The 23,707-nt window shown below is 41.8% G+C and overlaps 1 protein-coding gene across 17 annotated transcripts in view; it reads left to right on the top strand.

The window, feature by feature from the left end:
- IKZF1 (IKAROS family zinc finger 1) overlaps positions 1-23,707 on the top strand; it is a 70,927-nt gene that overhangs the window by 30,075 nt on the left and 17,145 nt on the right. For 9 of the 17 annotated variants that reach the window (XM_080379054.1, XM_080379055.1, XM_080379053.1 and 6 more), the window contains exons 4-5: positions 17,415-17,474; positions 19,545-19,805. The exons of 3 other annotated variants lie outside the window; for them this stretch is intronic. In XM_080379054.1, coding sequence (XP_080235180.1) covers positions 17,415-17,474; positions 19,545-19,805 — 321 coding nt within the window. Of the gene's footprint in view, positions 1-17,375; positions 17,475-19,544; positions 19,806-23,707 lie in introns of all 17 variants that reach the window. 5 more of the 17 variants (XM_080379041.1, XM_080379050.1, XM_080379044.1 and 2 more) reach the window with 2 other exon arrangements.

The raw sequence follows: 23,707 nt of genomic DNA, 5'->3' as shown, positions 1-23,707 counted from the left end.
CTTTTCTGGGGAGGGGCTGAGCTTCCTACCCGTTTGTCCACTTAATGGCAAGTAGAGCTAAAAATGAGAAATCATAATTGTGCTAGAAAAAGACTTCAGTGTCATTGGAGGCCAATGCATGTAAAAGATGAAGAACGAATAATGGTAATGAGGCATTACCTCTGTTGTAGCAACACGTTTGTTTAAACTTACCACTATGTTGCTAGCAGATCCTAGTAAAATTGGTATCCTATCATGGGCATATTGTGGTATTAAGTGGAATATTTTCCTCCTTGCAAAACAGGCTGGAGAAGTATGATATTGTTTATTCTGTAATTACACATTAGTGAGTCTGTATATTTGCTATACATTGTAACCATTGCTAATAAGCTCTTTCCTGTGTGCCATGAAAGAGACTGACCTATATAATGCACAATTTAGCCCTTGGTGTTAAGGAGACAATGCAAAAATACTTTTTATTTTTAAAACTTTTTGTAATTAGTTTCTTCCCTTTAATGCTCCCTTTGAAGTTGAAATGGCAATGTATTTTCCAGACAACAGGAGCCATTTATTCCATGTTCTCCCTTTTACATGTGTAAATGCACACACATACACACATGTACATACAAAAAAATATGTCTGTCAGCACACATAAAATTATATGCCTGCAAAATCAAATTCCTCTGTATGTATATCTGTGTAAAAAACCTAAAAAACAGCACACATGCAAAAGAGCATTTACCTTGAAAGCTGAGCTTTTCATTCTTTTGAAGAGGGAAAGACTTAACAAACACAAACTCTGCAAAATAAATGCGTGTTAAAAATGTTTTTTTTTAAACCTAAAAGAGGAAAAGGTTAGTTCCTGCTAATTTTTCTGTATCCCTATAAGAAACCTAAGTGTAAATTCCATTTGGGAAGTGGGTAGCAGCTGAGGAAGACCTGCTTGTACCCACTGTGGCTTTTGCAGTCTGTGTAGATCTGCCAGGCCAAGGCAGCTGTGAAGGCAGATGGGGTCATGATACTAGAAGGACCACCAAGGAGTTCATGAAGATAGGGGGACCTGGGGAAAGGAGACACACGCGCCCCCTTCTCAGTCCTTCCTGCTGGCATCCCTTGCCTGAGGTGATGCCCTGGAGAGGCTATCCTGCCCGCCTGTGCTGCTAGCTCAGCAGTGAAGGAAGGGGTACATGGGCTTTTGGGATCCTCCCCTGCAGTTCATTAGCACTGTTCCTTCTGGCACTCAGATGCTTTATTTGCTTAATTTCTTACAGTGTTATTCAGGTAAGGTCTGTAATGGAGAGTAAGGGATATGCTGGTGAAATGTTTTTTCTAGAAGATTCTTTTATAGTCCTATACCAAATTTAGGATTGCACAGTGAAGCTTTGGGGAGTGTCTGGTCCTCACAGCAGAGGGATAGATGGCTGGCACATTGAAATAATCTAATGGAAAATGCAGATATAATATCTTGTATCTCTCATTTGAGATACAGCTTTCCACTAAAAGCTGCTGCATGCCTAACTCGATAACTTTCTTAGAGATGTTTCAGTAGCAAAGTGAGCTAACAAATATAAAAGCATGATTAAAAGAAATATTGTAACTGTTATGAGGGACCTTTCTGCTCTCTCATCCTGGAAAGCAACCATGATATTCAGGGAATCTCCTTATGCACACCTCTGGGAACTACAGCTGTGTGCAAAATGTAACCCCTTACAAAGACCAGGCTAGCTGAGCAAAATGCAGTCCCCAGCCTTCCTGTGTGAAGGCTGGTGTTTGCTGGGGTTTTTTCACCCCTATTTGTTACCCTCACTGAGACAGAGTACAAATAGTTGTATTAGTTGCATACTTCCTGAGAACACAGTGATCCACACATTCTGGGCTGCGGGTTGTGTTTTTGACATTCAGGCCTAGGATGGGAGTTCATCAGATAGCAATGGGGAGCTCTAGCAAATAGCACATTTGCATCAGCAGAAGCAAATTTCACAAGACTTGCTGGGAAGGTTTGCCACAGCATGCCACGGTCCTGCACTACTAACAGCCACAGCACATTCATTCGATAAAAAAGACGACAACAGAAAATGAAACTTCTAACGTTCTCTTCTATGAACACTTGAGAAGTACATTACCCTGAAGGTGTAACCCTGCGGCTCACATGGGCTTCTCTGGGACTCCATGGTGCCTTTGAGGTAAAAGAATTTGAAGCTGTGGGTCCTGGTGGCAAGGAGAGCTCTCAGCGCTGTGATGCAAGTGACAATCCTGATGTCTAACAGTTTCCAAGAGTCCAAATGCCTGGCAGTAGGATACTGGGATCACTGGGCTTTGAGTGCCTTATGGGCTCAGAAATATTCAGCCAGCATGTTTTTGTCTTCTTGTGTTGGACAAGGCAGAAGCAACTTTCACTGGGATGCTCTCCTCCAAATGAACAAAGCATCATTCATCACTCCAATACTTTTGTTTCTGGTTACTGGCCAGCTTACTGGGTGATGGTTAATTTTCTGAAGACTGAGTCAGCTCACTTGCTGCAGTCTCTGACAAATTTGCTTGGCCATGACCTAGTTGAGCCTTTATAGCCCAGTAGCCCAAACTGTATTTCTGCATCTATATGTTCTTAGGTGGTGGTGTTAGCAGGATTTCATTCCTGTTTTTGACCTCACACTACACTCCATGGTGCAGCATGGCCACAGCACAGATATCAGAGTTTACCTTAGCTAATAAGAAATAGCAACTTCTATAGAGCTGCTTTGCATTTTAATGGGGAAGATTTTTCACACTTCCCATTAGCCTCGCTCTTAGCCCAGCCACACTGTCTGGGTGTTGGTATGTAATTTAGGTGCATTATAAATCTTGGACTGAGTGGTAGTGATGCACTCTGTCTGGCTTGGTAGTTAAAAGGAGTTGCAACTTGGTAGTTCATGGGAAAGAAGAAGGTTTCTTAACATGTAATAGCACATTAGGACACATTTGGGTGTTTCTGTGCTTAGAATCCTTAGTGTTTAGTAAAAAGTCAACACAACGTATGTTCCTTTGCAATATTTGGAAAGCACTTTAAACATGAACTGGTCAGATGCTTTAAAGTGTGACAAAAGGATTCCTTCAAGCAAAAGGGACTTACACTGTCTAGGACATGCGACTAGGAGCAGAGAGGAAGTTTCACAGAAACTTTGCCTGCTAGACACTTTCAAATATTCCATAAATGCTGAGAGGGCAGGAAATGCCAACGCTGATAGTCTGAACAGATCAACCCTTATGGGACACCATGTTACTAGCTCTTACTGTTTATGGAAGACTGGGAAGAGAAGAGAATTAAATTTTGGGTGTTTCTACTGCTGTTTATCTCCAATTGTTTTCTTGGGTTTATGTATGAATTTGTGTTGTGGCACAGGGTTCCTGGAAAATGAACAGAGCTCTTTTGCTCTAGACACTGCACAAACATCAGCAGCACACCCCAAAGAGCTTACAATCTAATTAATGCTATATATACACATGATTGATTAATTAAGCCTTACAAATCCTAGCCGGGGTAAGTGTGAGACGGGGCACAATGAGATGTAATCAATTGTGCTGTGGAATTTAAACCATAAATAGTATCCTGGAGACCAAAAAGCAAATTTGGTTTTGTAATAGCTGCAGCAGAAGTCTTGTGTGTTCTTCCAGGGTGCAGTGGGACTCGTTTGGTTCAAAGTAGTCAGCTTTGTTTTAAACAATGTGTCCCTTTAGCTTGAAAAGTGAGATCAAAACGTATAAAACATGAAAACATAAACAAATGAAGGGTTTGGTGATGGTAGATGAGGGAATAAAATAAAAACTGGCAACGAATGATTAGATCATTTTGGGAATCAGGAAATAATTTATTTCCGAAGTTGCAATTAGTCTAGATCTTAGTACAGAGGAGCAATTCACTGTATTGCTTGGACTTTTGGAAAGAGGGGAGAGCTGATTTCCAGCTCTGTGCCTGATATGTACAGGCAGGAGTCCTGGGTCGTGCCAGTGCGATGAGTGGAATTACAGCCTGGTGCTGGCATGACAGAGCAGTGAATGAGGCTGGTCCTGGGAGGGTGGGCAGCTGAGGATCAAGTTGGGATATAAACCCATATTTCAGGGGGTCAAATTGGTATTTTTGGCTAGGCTTTTCTTTCTGCTGAGATGTTTCTGAAGATCTTTTGCATTGCAAAAAAAATTGCTCTGGTCATTTGTTTTTGGAGTGAGCTTTCATACCTCATAACTAAACATGTATGAGAAGCACTACGAAGCTGAACTGGCAATGACAGTTTTCAATATTAGGTCATTTCCTACAAAAAAAAAGGTAGAGGCTGAGCCCCTCTTGTTTCCTTTCTCAGACCACTGATAACTTCTGCCATGCTGGCTGCAACGTGGTGGGAAATTAAAACTGGTTTTGATGTTTTAAACAGCTCATGCTTTTTTTTTTTTTCTTAAGGTAGTTGCCTTTGGGATTTTTACATCTCTTTTGGAACAGAGTGGTAGCATGGGAAAATGCCAGCTGAGGAAAAATATCATTCCTTCCCTGCTTCTCCATTATTAGTCTGAGGAAGAAAAAGCCTGCTTTTTGACTTTAAGTAATCCCAGATAAGGAAGAGCGGGGTGAGGGCTCCAAGCACTTGATATCTGCTATTTTATGGGTATAACCAAGGTTAGTTAGGTAGGACACATCACGGGTTATGGATAGCATTTTCACAAATACCTAAGTGATGCAGCCTCTCCAGCCACAACTGCTGCCTGCCCCATGGTCCCTAGTCACTTTCTGTTTGACACATGGCAGGAGGGTGACCAAGGCATGGCCAGATTTCAGCCTCGTATTAGGATACTTGAAAGTCACGTACCCAGATGTAGGAATCACTCTAGAGAGCAACATAGATTTTGAGTTTCCCCATTAACAAAACAAAAAAAGTCTTATCCACATTAAAAAAAAAGATTTTAAAAATATGCAGATAGGGAAGTAAGGGCACATGATGGATTAAGTGCCTTTCCCATGGCCACACAGGAAGTCTGTGGCTGAGCTAGGAATTAAACCTAGATTTCCTCAGTCTGCATCCAGTGCCCTGTCCCTCTTTAAAGCCATAACATTTTGTTTGTTATCAAATTCTCTATAAGCTGAAGCAGAAGGCTTGTGTTTGTGAGGAAGAGAATTATTAAAAGTACTGTGCATAACTGGTGAGAAACTGAGAATAGTTCTGGACCAAGTATCGCCCATCTCTATTGCTATTTAATGTTCTCTTTTTTTCCAAGTTTACATCAGCATAAAAATCCCCTTGTGGTATTGTTCCTTAACTAAGAAAACTACTCATACCTTTCCTTATGGCTAGGATTGCAGTAGAGGCTGATACTTAGCTATTTCCAGCTGTCCTGGTTTAACAGTAAGTAACATTAAGACTGGCTTGACAGGAAAACGATCATATTTCTGCCTCTTTTGCTTGACATTTCTCATCCAAAATCAAATAGAAAAATTGCATCCACTTGCTGTGGAAAACATCTATAGCTAGTTCTGTCTTAGAATACTCATTTGACTTGACGTAGCATCATTTGTTGAACAGGTTTTTGTCTTTGGAAGTGCTGAACTAAATCAAGAGGGGCTCCACTGAAGTTAAAACCAGAGCAGAACTATGAAAGCCAGAAGAAGGCAGGTTATGCCCCTCAAACCCACAATATACACCAGCTCTTCTATAATAAGTAGGACATGACAAACTAGGCAAAACCTTCGCAACAGTCATGGTCCCTCTGACATATGTGTACATGGGTATGACACAGCTTGGTCACCCCGGCATCCCTAAAAAAATAACGCAGTGTATAAACTATGCCACTGTGAACTAGAAGTATTGGTGCTATATCTGTAGGAAAGTGGGAGAGCAGTCAGAGCTGCAGGGTGGGACATGCAGTGCAGGTCTGCAACAGTCGTAACATCTAAGGGACTGTTGCCATTTGCAAGAGGAAACTGCTGACTCCTTCTTATGCAGGTAAAGTCATCTCTTCTCTGTCCCACACATCCCAAAGTACATTAACTTTAGCTGAAGAACTAAACACTGATCAAGTGGCCCAGAAGATACTTCCTGTTTCACTGATAATGGTAGGGAAAATAGCTGAGCCTGTTGATAGTCTCTGCAAGAGTGTTTCAAAGAAAGTGAAGCCTCACTAATGCCCCTTTTTTTATCACCTCCTGACAGCCTCACTCATGGGGAAATAGCCACAAATGGTTTTGAACTAGTCTTCCACCAGGGTAGTTTTCATGCCGTGATGAACAAAAAATTATACCACAGTACACCTTTGTGTAACACTCCTGTCTTCATCTACATGTGGGATTTCACCACTGTTTTCCTGAGAAGCTACAAAATTCAGTTAGCCACTGGATAAAATAAATATTGGAGCTTGGCTCAAAAGGGGTACATAACTATTAGTGTTGTGATATTTACAGAGGATCATTTCTGAAGTTTTCACTTACCATTCAGCCTGTTATCAGACAAATTCTTGCTGAAAAGTCCGTGAGAAATGAGAGTATAAAAAGTAATGTCCTGCTTTGTTCTTAAAGAGGTTCATGTTCTCTTCTTTTGCCTGCAAATGGAGAAGAGAAAATTTTTCATGTGAATTTCAAACACTTTCTGCTCTGGCCAAGTTTCATTCTGAACAAGCAGGACAGTATGGTACGTGATCTCAGTGGAAGAACTTCCTAAGCTGTTTGCTCCATTCGCTGGCAGCCGGGCAGGACTGCCCAGTTAGGCAATCCCTACTCTGCTTTAGCCAATTTCCTTCTGTACTCTTCCATCATCACTCCATGGCTGCCTTCAGCACGTAAGACCATTGCCTAATAGAACCTTCTCACCCTGAGGCCAGGCATTTTGAGGCCTTTTCTTCATGTTTGGTTTCCCTCTTTTCTTTCTGAGTGATTTGAGCACTCCCTCCTCTTGGCTGATCTGAAGATAAGGTGGGGGGGGCAGCAGGGGGGGAGGGGGGTGGTTCAGGTTTGGTGAAGTCCAACCACACACAGAGCAGCACAGTTTGGTATCTGCCTTAAAGTAGGCGGGAATGGGAATACAGGTCAAGTGGGTGAGAGCTGGAGAGGAATAGTGATCTAGAAGATTGCTGCAGAGGCAGAAAAGGGTAAGCCTATATATTTTTTGTTTCAAAATTTTTTTCTGCTAAGCCACCAAGTATAATTCCTGGTCTGTGCTTCCCTTTCTGTCACTTCTCCATAATTCTTAGCATTTCAGTTGGGCTGCTGTCTCTCGGCTGCTTCCTCTTTTCCTGCTTTCCTATATTTCATTGTTTGCCCTTCTTCCTCTTCAAGTGCTTTTACAACAGAGTGAGGAGGATGTGGAAACCCAGTTACAATATGACACACAAAGTGCAGTGTCACAACTGTGCTCTTCAGTTTCATCTCCGGGAGCACGCAGAAGCAGGTCAGGGTGAAGAGACAGGACGGGGGAGCTAAGGAAAAGAAGGGAGAGATTTATAAATAGGGAAGAGAAATGACAGAAAGTCACAAGATTTCCAGCTCAGGAACTTGGGATAATGGCTTTCCCCATAGTTAATGATAATCCTTAAGTGAACCATCACTGTGTCCTCAAATGCAAAGAAGAGATGGTGGTCTGTGCCAGTCTAAGGGTCTCCCATAATACCGCTGCCACAGAGAAGATATAATCCTGACATGTTTCTGAACTTGCCTGTAGAGACATGAAAGCTGAGCAGACCTCTGGGCCTGTATTGTGCACAGATCATAGCACTGTCCTTTCAACAACAACAAAACAAAATAAACTTATAAAATCTCAAAGGAAAAATTATTCTTAGTGCCCATGTCTGTGTGTGAGGTAAACTTTTGGAAGATGCCATATATGCAAATGAGGAGGTGCTATAGCTTTCTTGAGGTATCAGGCAGCTGGGAAAACTTGATCCCATGGACTTTGCTCCAACTACTTCCTAGGGTACTCATTAATTAGAGGTGCTGTGCTTCTTCTCTCATCTCTTCTTTTTCTTCTTTTCTCTTCTCTTCTCTTCTCTTCTCTTCTCTTCTCTTCTCTTCTCTTCTCTTCTCTTCTCTTCTCTTCTCTTCTCTTCTCTTCTCTTCTCTTCTCTTCTCTTCTCTTCTCTTCTCTTCTCTTATCTCATCTTATCTTTTTGCCTGGGGTCTCTTAGAAGCCTTTCAACCTGACTGATATAAATTTACATCATAGCAACTGGTGTAGGACTTGCTCCAAACTTCTAGGGGATGACAGATGCTAAGGCGATAAACAACTGTGGGTCGGGAGGAAATGGGTAATATGTCCAGGCTGCTCTGTGTGCTTGTGGAAGGAGTTAGAGGAACAGTAGATAGGGGTTTCCTGTTAAGCCAGACAAGGGGGAAGCTGTGATATTTCTCAGCTATGGCTGTGATTGGACTCAAGTTCAACAACATTCTCAGTGTGGGTTTGATGTTTCTCCACCCCCATGAGAAGCTCAGGTTGTCTTAAAAACCTGAATACCAATAAAAGTCAAGGAGACTTAAGCTCCCAGATAATTTAGTTACTTCAGAATTGCCTTCCACTGCTGCACAGTTGCTGCACTGAAGTCTGTGGAGTGCTGCAGTGGAACAAAGGTTTGATAGTCTCCGTCTGTTGGAGATTGGGAAGCAATACCTGAACCAGCTCTGAGCTTTGAAATCAGAATAAGTCAATACATGTCCTTTTTGTTAACTGCTTCTCCACTGATCAACATACAGATTATGGCAAGCAGAGTTTGTGAGGAGCTATGCATGTGCATGCTAAACAGAGGGTGGTCCTGATTTTCAGAGGTGACTGGATGCCCAGAATTCAGCTATGGAGCTTGAGACAGCGATCTGATTTCTCAGTGTTACTGTTTTCCAGGGTGATCTGTTTTCTGATAATCTAGTTTCGTTAGTGTCTGAAGTTGGAGAGCCCTAAAACATTACTTGCTTCTATAAAAATCTTTTGTTGATGGACAGATATTAAAATAATTGGTAGGCATATCAAAACAAGTGGAAGAGTTTAGAGAAAGTCAAGCAGTATTTGAATGCTGGTTAAACCACATTAGATTATTCTGTTCTATACCTCAGCCAGAAATGAAGGCCTTGGTGGAAGAATGTTTGTGGTCTGAGTTTATGCAGGTTTCCTCTGTTCATAACAGTCAGTTTTGGGCTACTTACGACAATTTAGGTGAGAGCGGTGCTATTGAAGACCATTTAATTCAACAACTATTATTCTGAAAGCCTTTTCCCTTGAAGCTCTGCCAGCAACATGTTAGCTTGGATGCTTTGTTGATCTATCCACGTTAAGAAAACGGTTGCGTTTTGATGTAAGATAGTGATACTCAGCATGGTGATTGTGACTGTTTAAAGATTGTTATCTTGACTGTATTTCCAGTGAGTTTCAAATTTGAGATTACTCGTTCAAGAGAGTGGTAAAATAATTTTAAAACACACTTTTACATTCACCAGCCTTAAGCATTGCTGAATATTTGTTCAGAGTTTGAGGAAGCCGTGCCTGAGTGGATTGCTATATTGGCCTTTCTCTTCTGGAGGCATGATGATACCTGCACCAGAAAGCCAACTAAACCTCAGCTTAGAGTTCCATTCTGCAGCACAGTTCCTGCCTGATTTTGGAGATACCCTTCAGGACAGGAATAGGGGCTCCTGAATGCAGTAGTTTCAAATCACAGCTGAGGTGGGCTTACAGCGCAGAGCTACAAAGTTCAGCTAGGAAGCTGTTCCTGATGTAATACCTTTTACGCATATTCTTCAGCCTGAACTTCCGTCCTATTTTTCTCCACTTCTTTTCTGAGAAACTGGGGTTTTGTTAATAATCTGTCCTTCTTTTTGAATCAGCTGTTGCAGAAAGCTGGTTAAATCTAGGGTTTTCTCTTAGCATTGTGTTCAAAGACCCAAGGAAACAGTATACGAGTTTGCAACTGTTGGATGCTTCACAGAAGAGGCATCCGATGTCAGGGATGACTTCTTATAGTGCTAATATGGTTAAGGTTGGATTCTGTCCAGGGAAGGGAAGGAGGGCTGTTTTTTCCTGAGGTAAAAGCAAGGAAAGAGCAGGCACAAAAAATAGCTAAGGAAGTGAGGAAAGACAAGAAGCCTTCTAAAAATAACTGAACTGAGTTTGCGGACTTTCAGAATGATCCAAATCTCTGAGTGTCTGAGAGTCTCCCAGCATCATTTGGGATTTCTTGCTGTTTCAGCCCAGAGGACTGATTGCCTGAGGGGGACTCCAGGGCCCTATAGCAAGGCATTGGCTTCAATACATGGTGCAAAAGAATTAGTTTTGTCCTGACATTTTTCTCCTCAGGAGCCATCTTGTATGTGTATATTCAAAGAATTTCTTTAGGATCTGTGTAGAACCATTTATGCCTCTTCCCCAGAAGATGTAGATTAGGATTTCCTTTCACTGGACTGTTAAGCACACTGTAATCAGGTAAACAGCAGTTTACATTGCAAAACCTTCTAGCAATATTTCTACAGCTCCAAAAGAAAAAAAACACTTCAGTAGCCTTGAATGGACACTTCTAGAAGTATAACTGAGCACTCAGGATTATCAGATCTAAAGCAGGCTACCTCAGGATTACCTTCTTTGCACAGTTCTGAGAGATCGTCTACTTTATCACTCATGAAGTGATGACTGTGTTTGATCTGCTTTAGTCTGAAATAACCTTTCAGTATCCCTATGGGTTTTTTTCCCCTGTCTGGTGAGGGGTCACAGAGGACTCTACTCTGCAATTTTTTTCTGAGCTGGCAAGGTAATAAAATCATCATGAAGTGCTGAAATGGGTAGGTTCCTCTCGATTTCATCCTCCAACCTCTTCTTGAAAGAGGAGACTGACAGTGCACAGCCTTGGCACAGCACCCATAGGCACATCCCCAAACCCAAACACAGCTTCTCGGTGTAATTTTAGACCTACTGACCCTCTGACAGCTGGGGAACTATGGACACTTGTGTAAAATAGCGCTCGAGACATCGTCATGGTAGCTGAACTGTCCCTGGTAAAAGTCCCCGTGTTTGTCTTGCTGACAGCACATTAAATGTCCACATTGGTGGACTTACCAGGGCCTGATCCTGAGCCACAGTAATTCTGTGCCACTCCAGGGACAAAATTAAGGGTGTGTAAGCATCTCACTGAGCTGAAGCACGAAAAGGGGAAGGTTTGCAAGAACAAACTTTGCATTCAGAGCAAGGCAAATTAAGGTGCTCTGGAGCAGTATACAAAAGAGTTCATCTCCCTGCCTGTCCCTCTGCCCCCCACGCACCGTGCTGGCCACACAGCAAGCCTGAGAGCTGTGTCCTTCCCTTCCTACCACAGACCCAAGGAAACAGCCTTGCTGCCAAGTGCTGGCTTTCTTCTGCAGGGTAACAACTGCTCTCTTCAGCTGGTACAGGCCTCACCAGTACACTCTGTATGTGTTCATATTTCACAAGGTTTTCTCTTGGTCAAGCAAGCTTAAAATTCCCCCTCTAACTATCATTCACATCACTTGTACATAACTGGTCACCTTAAATGTGTAACTGTGCTTTATTTTTATTTCTGCATTTCTCAAGCCCTTTGCTTTGGCTAGCGATCCCCACAGTAGCCCCCGGGTTCACAGCAGGGTAAGGACAACTTCCAGCCACAACAGCATGGCTTCTTGCAAGAATTTGCCTGTCTCTCCCATCTGTGAGGAGCTGCTTTGGTTTCCCTGTTAAATCTCAATAAAGTCATTCCTCTTCTCCAAAACAGTAATCTTTGCAGGTATACAGTCTTTTCACATTCTCCCAGGCTGCCATGTGCGACTGCCATTAGCTGGAACTTTGTTGCTTTAGTTGAGGGCAGGTTAACACCCATGAATTTCACCAAAGCATGCTTTGTGGAAGGATGAGAGAAGGGGGATGCCTTATAAATGTTAGATTATCATATGAATGAGCCTCTGCTTCTCTTGGATAACTGTTGCTCTGTGGAGAAAAGCATAAGCTGCAGCATTAGTGCCTATAGTGTTTCTGGAGAACGCAGCTTGGCTGTGCAGCCAGACTCAGCACATAAGCATGTGTATCCACACAGATATGTCTGTGTCAGCTGGGCATGTTTTCATATATGTTAGTGTTTCTATCTCACTGTTGTGTACCGTTACCTGAGGTTACTTTGCTTTTTAAAAGTTTTGTGCTAAATGCCCTTTTGCTACTTGTTCATCCTTCAATGCCTACATTTAAAAAGTCTGATGGAGGCAGAAGAGACAAAGACATTGAGGATGAGAAGCTCTGTTCTTGCAATCATTTGTCAGCAAACCTATCCCTGCAGTTTAAAAACCTTCTCAGCTTACTTCTCAAAACAGAAAAGTGTCAATAAAGTCTGATACCAGCAAGCCTGCAGCAGTTCCCTTAGCTTCTCCATCATGCAGCCAGTAAAAGACGCAGAGCACTTCGTATAGAGGAAGCATGGGTTACACATACATGTGGAACTTGAGAGTTAGGTTTGGCATGGCCTTTCTTGATAATGCTCTTTCTCTCACCTTTAAAACTTAGTTTCACTGGTAATTCTGATGATGAACATCAAGCAGCCAGGTAGTTCACAGCCCTTTGGAGAAACAACTTGAATGCAGTACAAAATGTGCCAGCGAGTAGCACAACAAAGACAATAAATATGAACTAGATCAGCCCCTTGGCTTGGTTACAGATTGTTTCCTGCTGAAACAAATTCAGAAAGATACATGAAAAGCTCCAAGCTTCAAATGTGTAAGTAGGTTTCAGGGGCATTACTTGAATCAGTCTTTAACCTGTCCATCTTTACTGGTGCATTAAAGGGTTCCCATAGGTAACTAATGGGAGGTTACTGGGAGTCTGCACCATGGAGCAAAAGTCACTTTTTGTACCTAGTGAGGACTTACTTCGTTGGTTGTTTTGTTCACTTGTTTGCATCCCCTACAATTCGATCTCATTGCAGCCCCTGGAAAACAGTGTTGGTGTGTTTTGCAGTGCAGTGCAGTGCCCGCAGCTCCCCGCTCGAAGCAGGTCGGTGCATGCCAGCACGCTGGGCACATCCCCGTGGGCAGCAGCGGGGCGCCCAGCACCGAGAGGAAATGGCAGACGCAGGCGATGACATGGGTGGAGTTCTTCACACTGGTTGTCCCGTGGGAGATAGCTTATCTGGGGACGCCTGTGTTTCTGGAATAATATACATTTGATTGAAAGCCAAAATTAGAGTAGGGAAGAAATTGGCTGCCAAGGGCTGATTGGCGCTTGGAGTCAAAGGAGGGGCAGCACAGACCCCGCAGGGAGGATCTCCTTATCCGTCGGCACCAGTCTGCTCTACCTGCAGGTGCGCCCCAGAGGTTCCTGCTACTACTCTTCTTCCTGTTATTTTTGTTACCCTTTAATAAGCCATCTGAGAGCCTCTTATTAAGAAGCCTTCATTTTTATCTGTTGCCCCCTCTTCACCATCGCATCCTGTGGTAAAGACTTCAGCTCTCTCAAGCAAAACAATAGGGTGCCAGCACTGCGCCGCTGAGCTGCTTCGCTGGCCTCCTGTGCTTGCTGCCTGCGGTGCTAGTGGTCTCTCTGTCCTGTGACACAGTGAATGCTGGGTCCTGTTTTAACAGAAGCCCAACATAACAGCTTGTGCAACATGGGCTGCATACAGCCCCTTTTATTTACTGATGTGTTTCCTTTTGTCCATAGCAATTAAGCTGTATTGTAGGCTTCTTTTAGGCAATTCTGAGCTGCCTCTAACTTTCAGCATTTTACACGTGCAGACATCCCAAATGCTTGATTAGCTGGGAATTGCAGTGCTATATCTGTAGAGAGGAGAGGGCAAACCAGTCATTTTCAAGAGCACTTGGATGCATCCGCTTTTTCTATAGCTAACTAACTAGTTAGTTTAAATCAGTTCCACCTATGTTGTGTTGGATCTTCTGAATTTTACTGAAGAAGGGCTGAGGCCGTTGCATAACTAATTATGGTTGCTCTGCCCAGACCTTTTGTTAGCCTCTTTTACACCTACATGATTCTTCATGTCACTTCAGAAGCTCATAAAGGGAAGATAATGTTAATGGAAGCATAATTTAAGTTAAAGAATTGATCTTTGTTGTTGTCGAGCCTAGCCAGTGAATACTGATTCCTTAAATATTCTGTGGACTTGCTTTTGTGCCTCACATTTTTGAGAATGGCATCCTCCACCCACAGGGATCTTACACAGTGAAAACAGAGCTGATGCCACAGTAAATGACCATGATGTAAAAATAAAAGGGGGGAGGTCTGGATTTCAGATCATAGCCAAGTACTAGAGTTTGGTACACTGTAACAAAACAGAATAGCTGTTATGTCTTACAGAAGAAATAACAGGTGGAATTGCTGGCATTATTCTGGGTTTTGGTTTTTGCACCTATGTAAATAGAAAGAGATCCTGGCTGCTTTTGTTGATACATGTTGGCATGCTGAGGTGATTTTTTTGGCCTGATAGGCTCTTTTGATCATACTCTGCCTTTTTAGCAACACTTACTATGATTTGTTAGGAAGGATGGTGGTTAAAGTTTTTCTCCTCCTCACCATAACAGTGCTAATCCACTGTTTAAATTAGCCAGGTATTGTTGCAGCTTCATCTGTCTGCTGTTTGAATAGTTACGGTGCCTTCATGAAAAGCTCTTGTTGGACTTCAAAGCTACCATTTAAACATCAACTAACATTAACAAAATACTTCTGTCTTATCTTGGAATAACAAATGAGCCATTCAAACAAAAAATTACATGCACCCAAATTATTTGAAGCAACTAGAAGAGAGATCTTTGCTGTTGGCTACGAAGTATGAGCATGGACCAAAAATCAGATCATCATGGTTATTTCAAAGAAAGGCTAAAGGATAACTTCTTAAAGGCAGATACATGCCACAGTTAAGTATCTACTGGGGTAAAAATGCTTAAATCCCATTAAAAATCAAAGGGAGTTAGGGAACTCCATTGTTAAAATGCCCCAGAAATAAGCTTCAGTGTGACTTATCTTTCTCTGTTACTCTCTAAATTCTTTTGACAGACAGGTCTTACACTTTTTTCTTCTTTAAAAATCCTGCCAGAGAAGAATATGACTTGGGATGTGAATGCCCCCTTCCAAATGGGATTTTGGCCCAGGTACTTAAACCTGTGCCAGTGTCAAAGTCTCACAAAACTGAAAGGGTTTTACATCTGGGAGGGAGTCCCATAGCTATGAGAGAAGGTAAACTGGGAATAGGTTGAAAAAAAAAGACTGATTCTTCACATGCATTTTTTTCCAGCTGCCTATTTGTCCGTCCTTTAAAAGCTACCCTCCACATCCTCTTTCCAAGGAGGTCTCTTTGGTTTCTCCTTTCTCCGCACTACTGACTCTTTCACTCATTGCAGAACACCTCCCTTCCTTCTCCACGTTGCTCAGCTCTTTCCAGGGAAGAGCAACTGAGTGTCCTCACCCTCCATCCTGCCTTCCCGACTGTCCCAGTCTGAGTGGCGTGCTGAGCCAGCTACACTGTTCTTCAGTGATGAATCATATCATCACTCCTTTCCCCTTTGACATGTTGATTCTTTTTTTTTTCCCAAAGAGTTGCATAAACTACCTTTAACCATAGAATACAGGACAGTCTTTGTAACATAAATTTCAAATGCTCTTCAGAAAATCCTGAGTGAAGCTCCCAGTAAACATCAGAGAGCACAAGAGACCCACCCAGTGCCCTGCTTTTAGGTAACTTTTCTGCACTCTGGGTAGGTAGAAAGGGAGCCGGGAAGAGCTATCAGATCAGTGACACTGATGCACTCCACACTTCTTGCACAGAAAAAAAGAGTTTTGATTAAACTCCCATGAATTGCAATAATGTATGCAAAGAGAATAAAATACAGAGCCTTTTAAGGTCACCTCCAACCAAACTGAAGTAAATTAATTAATGAGTAATGTCTTAATGATGTTAGAAGAGCCAATAAGAAATTATTACCATGAATTATTGTAGACCTAGTTAATGTCTGCATGTATGTGTACATAGACATGGATGTGCACAGAAATTATTTCTACAAAGACTATATTGAGTAACTGAGAAACCTGTGCAAATCTGAGTATGATCTTGATCAGTGCATCTGAAAAGTCTGATTCCCAGGTACTTGTCACATCGTCAGTGCTCCAAGAGTGATTTTCAGCACTATAGCAAGGGAGGGACAGGAACCTCTCTCACAAAAGAAAGAGAAAACACTGTTATTTTTCTTTTCAGTCTATGTCTCCAAGAAAAAAAATAAAATTTATAGCCTGCCTTCCCATTTCTCATTCAGGTTTAGTAAAGATCCTTAGTATTTCTGCTGGAGCAATTTGCCTCTCCTCTTTTGTCTCCTGCATCAGTGGGGCATTTTTCGGTAGTTTTCATTTGCGAAACAGGTTTGCAAAAAGTGCTAATTTTGAACATGAGATTTTGTTCATTAATTAGACCTATAAAATCTCTGTGAGGACCCAGGGTAAGGTGGGTGACCTCACTACCTATCAGCTTTCACTAGCAAAGTGAGCTCCGCACGTGAACCGAGGCCCTGCCATGAACTGTGCTGCCGACTGGATCCGTTTGTACGGGCATCCTGGATGCTTGGCCTCATCTGCGTGGGGACATTCGTTGAGCAGCACAGCTACAGCAGTCCAGGGGCACAGCTGCAGAGAGCTTTAGTGAAGATTGACTGGATCAATATTCCTATCATTGCTTATGTCAAGTAATGAAATCCATTATTACTTGTATCAAGTGTGCCCCATGGCACGTAAATTTGCATGTGGCTACACATAATATGCAGGATATAGTGTGTTTGTGCAGCTATTTTTGTGTAGATAAATTGTGAGGACAAGCCTTAGAAATGCAAAAAAAAAAAATATGGCAATATACACAATATATAAAATTGAACTCCCTCTTGTTCCATTGCATCAGACCAGCAGGAGTAAGAAGAAAACAACGCAATTTCACTCTTTAAAACTGCAGCGGCTAGAAACAAGGATGTATAAAGAAGAGATCTCTGGCACAGAAAGAAGGCATGTTGGCAAAAAATAAATCCCAAGAGGAAGCTTGCACTCTAGGGACTTACGGTTTCCCTGGGGGTAGGAAAAGGCTGTGTTAGGTGCTCTGCTCCAGTTGACCCTTTTGAGACACTTCAGCAAAAGTTCCTCTTGACTTCAGCAGGAGTTAACCTGCAAGCGAGGGGAATACCCAAGAGAGGTTATGCATTTAGAAAACATGATAAACTTGTTGGGTTGGATGCTTTGGAAGAAAAGGGCATTTTTACAAATGGGGATTGTTCTGGGCAGGTCACAATTCCCCTGCCAGCTGCCCTGCTGCTGTTCATGCTTCATCCTAAACTGCTTGCGTTGCTTCTGTAATGGTAGTTCTGTCTTCCTCCTAGGTATTTCTCTTATAGCAATAATGCCATCTTCTTTTACATTTACTGCTAGCAGCACCACAAACCACCATCCTGTTTGCCTTCTTTATTGCAGCTGCATATGGGGCAGAAGGCTTTAGGGACTTTCATGCAATAATTCCCAAATCTTTTTCCCGTAAGTATACTGCAAACTCAGCTCACTACAGACCATTTCCATCTTGTTCCTGCCTTTATGATTTTTGTTTGTGTCATTTCGCTTCTCAGTAATGTACGTTTCTCTGCATATGCTACCAAAGGGCTTAAGTGGTCTGGTCTTTTTGCTTTGCTTACATGTATTTTGTCTTAACACAAAGCCTAACTCAAAAGCCACCTTCTCCAAATCCCTGGCAGACAAGGAGCCTGTAACTGTTTTGTACAAACATACATATATTAAAAATATTTTTCTAGTAATTAAGAGAAAAAAAAATACGTGAAAATTATGGAAAATCTGTCATATGCTTAAGCCAAACTATTCACCATGTTGAAAACAGCAGTACCGGGTTATAGTCCACTAAATCTGCAGAATAGTGTAGATCACTTCTGTTTAGCCAGTCATACCATTTTTGTAAATCACTGGTCATTGATTTTTTAATTTTTTTTTCATATCTGAAATTATTCCACTTTTTTAGCATACATTTTAAAGGAAAACCTGTTCATTATGATGTGCATTTATTCTGCCTTGCATATGATTTCTACTAAAAATGCAATATTTGAAAAAATCATTAAAATGCCTAGATTGATAGACTTTACCAGTCAAGCACTGTTCAGAAATGTGAACACCTTTATGCTCAACGTGTTTCCCAGTAGGATTTTGTGTCAGATACTCTCATCAGTCACATTCCTGCAACCTTCCTGGGACACCTGGAAGGTTGCAGGGTGTAGCAGAGAAGTTTGTCAAACCTTTCATTTTCAAATGAATGTCAAGGTCTTTCATTTCTCGAGGTAATTATTGCCCATAGATGTCATTGCTACACCACCACTTATGAACAGGGCTACCATGAAACTGCTGTTCCACAAAATTAAAAGAATTGGCCTTTATTTGGTGAAACAGACCCCTTGTGTACTCAGCTAGCCATTAAAGTATGTGCTCCCCTTTTTGGGGTGGTGTGAGGTGAAGGAAGAGGTTTTTCACTGAAGGGAAAGTAAGATTTGAGGCAATGAAATGGTCTTTTTCAGCCTAAGAACTATTTCTTTTCACAAAAATCATCAGATTAGAAACAAGGGAAATAACTGTAAATACATTTTATTCTACACAAAATGTCACACAGTGCTGTCGAAAGGAAAGGAATGGATACTGGCATTAACTGATCCGAATCTTGGCCCTTTTCTGTAACATTTAGGATTGCTGTGCTCACATCAGATCAAATTTACCAACCTATGTGTTATCACCTGTAGTGAGGCTATGCCAGATTTATACCTGAAATCTTCTAGCTGCAAGAAGTTGTCACCTATGGCATTATAACACAAATGACTTCTTGAATAAAGTCAAAACAGTTCTCCCGCCCACCTTTGTTGATTTGACTGCTTTTTTAGTAGTAGCTCATGGCTGTAAAGTTCCTCTCTTCTAACTCAGTGATCCTAATCCTGCTGTCCTAGAGACACCATTATTACTCCTGTAATTTCCTGTAATGCTAGTTCTTGCTCTTAAGTTCTTCCTTCCATCCTTCCCCACCCTGGTTTCTTTATCAGTGTTTGTACCCTTTGCTTTCTTATTGTCTTGCTTACCCCATAGAACTGCAAGCCAAATATTTGGATTCAGTACAACCCTCAGGATCTTCCTGCCTGGTGGAGAATGTTGCATTTCCAGCTCATTTTCGTCCACTGTCTTTGATGAGTTACTTTCACAATTGTTTCAGACAAATCCATGTAAAGTAGATTCATTTTAAGTTTCATTCCAATTAGCCTGAATTGTCAAAATGTACATTACAACTGCAGAAGTCTTAAAATGATCTAGGAACAGACTTGTTATTTGGATTCCCAGCTCCCTGGATGCCTTGTATTTGTCTCACTGATATTCACTGTTCATTGTTCCATGTGTTACAAACTTGTCGCATTGTCCATAGAAATGTAGTCATGCTTGTAGCTTTTGTTATTTAGGCATATTATTCATGCTGTTTAGAAGTAATCGTCTTTAATGTGATTGTTTCTTTGCCACCGTATTTATTCTGTAACAAAACTGAGTGGCATCCTGTATTGTTTTTTTCAGCTGGTAATATTAAAATAGAGACTCAGAGTGATGAAGAGAATGGGCGTGCCTGTGAAATGAATGGGGAAGAATGTGCGGAGGATTTACGAATGCTTGATACCTCGGGAGAGAAAATGAATGGCTCACACAATGGCCCAGGCAGCAAGGCTATGTCAGGAGTTGGAGGCATTCGACTTCCTAACGGAAAGCTAAAATGTGATATCTGTGGGATAATTTGCATCGGTCCCAATGTGCTCATGGTTCACAAACGAAGCCACACTGGTAAGGCCTGCCATAGTTTTTCCTCTAGTTGACATGAATTGGCCGCATATTAGGAACTAAGATATTTTCTGTATCATGTACATGTTCCTTCTTGTAAAATAATGAATCATCAGTGGGAATTTGGAACTCAGTTATTTTGTTAGACCATTTCAGACAGCACAGGAATTGAGATTTCTTCTTGATGGAGTCCATCTGTTGATCTAGAAATTCTGCAGGGTGTTTGCTTTGAAGCTACATGAAAAAATCAAGTTTTTTTAAAAAAAGTAAAGAAGTCTTGTTTAATTTCTAAGACATTTCTAAGAATTCCTGAAGAAAAATCCATTTGTGGCTAAGTCTGAAATCAACCCAGTTCTAATGTTTCCAATAATGCAACAAAGCTTATTAAGGATCAGTGACTATGAGAGTGATATTAAGGGAACTGTACTGGCAGTCTTCATAGAAAGGGGTTAATTTAATGTCAAATGTTTTATGAAGTAAAAACAGGTATTGTCACTGGTCAAGTCTGGACTAAAGGGTTTCCACTAAAACACTGAAAGAAACATGTAAAGTTGCTGTGCTCCATAGGGATGCTTTTTATTATACAGTGCTGTGAATCTTCTCGCCTCAATTTTCTAATTCTAAATAGTCTCAAAGAGTGCAAAAAATGAAGAGGTGGAAACAAATGAAGAAGTAAAGACCAGGGTGAGTCTCATCTTACCTGATATAAGCTGTCTAAATGTTAGGCTTCCAATTGAAACTTTTAAGGCCATCCATAGTCAAAGGAGAAGAACTGAACTGTACCGTTGTGCTACACAAGTTACTTTGAAAACAAAAAAATTAATAGATTTGCATTTTTGCATGAATATTCAAATGAGACAGAACTTTCAAGTATTTTTGAGGTACGAACAACCTGTCCAATGGTTAGATTCCACTGAAATAGTCATGGTAGTGAACAGATACTTTCTTCCTCCGCATCCCCTCAGTCATGCTTAAATGATTTTCCCAGAACTACTAAGGAGTGAGATTAGCAAAGTGTTTTCAGAGTTTAATGGAGAGGATCCATGAAAAGACCCCGAGTGTCATCCATTCCTCCCAGTGCTAATGTCTGTCATTGTAACTGTGGCTGTTCAGGCTCTGGAAGGGTGCAATCTGTTAGCAAAACGTGGGTTAGCCACCTTCAGAAGCAGTGCTGGTGGTAGTTAGCAATGCTGTTACGTTGCCTACTTCAAAGTACTCTTCAATTCAATATGATAAATCCCTCTGTCAGGGAAGAGCAGGTAATTATCTTTATTGGAAAAACCACAACTAGTTCTCAGAAGAGAGGCTGCAGCCTACTTCCTAGATAGAATAAAATGCTTGTTGGTAAATTGTTTCCTTTTTTTTTTTTTTTTTTTTTAATTGAATGTTAATGTAATCCTTTAAAAGTTGATAAAATGTATATGAAAAATTACTTGGACACGAAGCCTTTTAAACAGACCCAGGGGCTTGAAGAGGATGCTGTGGTAGTTGAAATAAAATGTTGCAACTTAACAGGTATTTAGGAGAAGTCTTTGTTTTTGTTGAAGGAGGCTGCTCTTTTATTAAGAGTATGCTGTTGCTGCTTTGGAGGAGCTGGTTCGGGTCCCTGAGAGGGAGAGGCAGTGTTTGCACCAGGGCTGAACGGCCTGTGTGTGGACATGCCTGGTTTTAGGGAGAGCTGCCTTTGCTACTAGTGCAGCGGTTGGTACCCGGCAGGCCAAGTCTCCGCAGGATGAGCTGGGCTGCCTGTTCCCTGTGACATCTCCAGGGGCTACCTCACTGGTTTCCCTGGCACAGAGCTCCAGTTGCCTGAACTCCCTGCCTGGCAAAGGGACTCATGTGCCTGCCGAGGGTGCTCAGGGCGCTACCACGCCAGGACTGTCACTCAGAGACTTCTCCACCCTTTGCAGAGCCCTCCCCTTGCCAACAAGACCCTCTTTTTAATCAAAGGAGGTAGTTAAAACCTACAGTGGAAGCATCCCATGAGCAGCACTTTGCTCAGCAGGACCTCCTTCTTTTACACTTAATAAAACTAAAGGGTGTGAAGTTGCCCCCCCTGAGTCCTTCCATGGAAAGAAAGCCTTTGCTTTCCCTCCCCCCTTGCCCTCAGCTCCTCTCCTGAGCATCCTTTTTGAGTAAGCTCAGGTTTTTCCAGGGCTAGCAAGGGAGTGAGGCTTGGAGCTAGTAGTTTAAATTAAAGGGACGTCATTGGAAACAGTAGTGACTGCTTTTCCTTTCAGCTGTGCTGTGAAAATTAAAGTAGAAATGGGATATACTATTACAGACATTTAACTGAAGCCCATTTCAATACATGCCCAGTGAAGGAATAAGCCTCACAAATGAATTACTTTGCTGCTAATTCATGTAAAACCTGCATATGCAGTGAGGTTTCTTTAAATAAATACTTGATAAGTGAACAAAACTCTAGCGCACTAAAGTGCCAAAATAAAATGACTGCCTGACCTGATAAAAGGCATAATTACTTTTAATGAATACACCTGCCAAGTGCAGATATGCAGAGCAGCACCTGACATTTCTGCCCCCTCCTGTCTGTAAGCAGCTGTACAGCACTCACTGCTTCCTAGCACCTTACCTGTTGCTCCTGTCTGTGGAGCGAAACCCACTCACAGATGCCCAACTCTCTTCACTCTCCTTCCCAAAGGCTTTCAGTATGTTGATTTTCTCCAGCTTGCTGCTGTCTTGCTTGGTGTTTAGGAAAAAGGAAATCTGGAAAGGAGAGAGAAACTCCCTCCTATTCCCTGGTGCTGAGACCTCAGGGTGTAGATTGAGGCTTCTCTTGCTCAGTGTGCACATAAGTGTGTTCATGTGTGCCTGTAGATATATATTTATGTATGTGTGCTTATATATGTGTGTCTAGGTATACATATTCCCTCCTGATGTATGCACTCCCTTAACTTAAGCCACCATTTAGTTCACTTAAGTCTGTTAGTTGGGTCTGAATGTCTCAAATTTATTTAGAAAACTAATGTCCATTGAAGAATGAGCATTTAAAAAAAAGAGAAGAAAGCTATGCACGTCTCTGCATATTAGGTGATGTTGTCACTATATTGTTTAAGAAATGAGAAAGATTTCAATTAAGATGACGAATATTCACTAAGTAGTCGGGGGCTCATGCTCCCACTAAGGCTTGTGAATCACTGCAGTGGTAGTGGACTCAGTTCAGGGTCCCATTGCACTTTTCTCTCCTGGGCCCACATTTGTTATTAGCTACACACCATGTAGCGCAATCCACCCAGGATAGACGTGTGCTGTTCAGAACTGGCTAGACAATAACACACAAAGCTGACTGTATAAACAAAAGATGCATCATGCATTTTTTCTTTCAGTCCTGTCCACGCCCAGTAACCTTCCATCAGCGACCATCTCCATCCTAGCAGGGCTGGGAGCTTTGCTGGGCTCACAAGGCAGGTCTTCCCCACCTGGGTAGTTGCAGCATGGATGACCAATGGCCAGCCAAGCTACACATAGTTGCAGGGTCTTATCACCACCAAAAGACCTTGTACTTTCCCTTGTACAGCAAAGTGAATGCAGGTTCCCTTTACATTTGATCCCAGTTTTGTAGAAATATTTTATATGCAGTAGTCTCATTTGAAATGCTCCATCTGTCTGTCTTCCTGGTGCAAGATTTCACCCTGTAATTGCGAGAGCTGTAGGCTGGAGATACATTTCATTCTTGCTTTGCTTTACATTTCATTCCTGAAGTACTTTTACGATCTTCATTTTCTCCTTTTAACACTCCTCTGAGTAAAAATAACAGAAATGAATGCTAGAAAAGCTGTTTAGTAAGAATTAACTGTTTCATCTAAATTTGTGTCCCCCATGACAAACTTCTTCATTACTGTTTCAGTCCATTTCTCAAAAATACCTTCCACGCTGAGTAACTG

The sequence above is a fragment of the Falco punctatus genome, assembly GCF_963210335.1.
Source record: "Falco punctatus genome assembly, chromosome: 3".
Taxonomy (NCBI): Eukaryota; Metazoa; Chordata; class Aves; order Falconiformes; family Falconidae; genus Falco; species Falco punctatus.
Note: the sequence above shows the minus strand (reverse complement) of the source record. Positions and strands in the feature narration are given on the sequence as shown.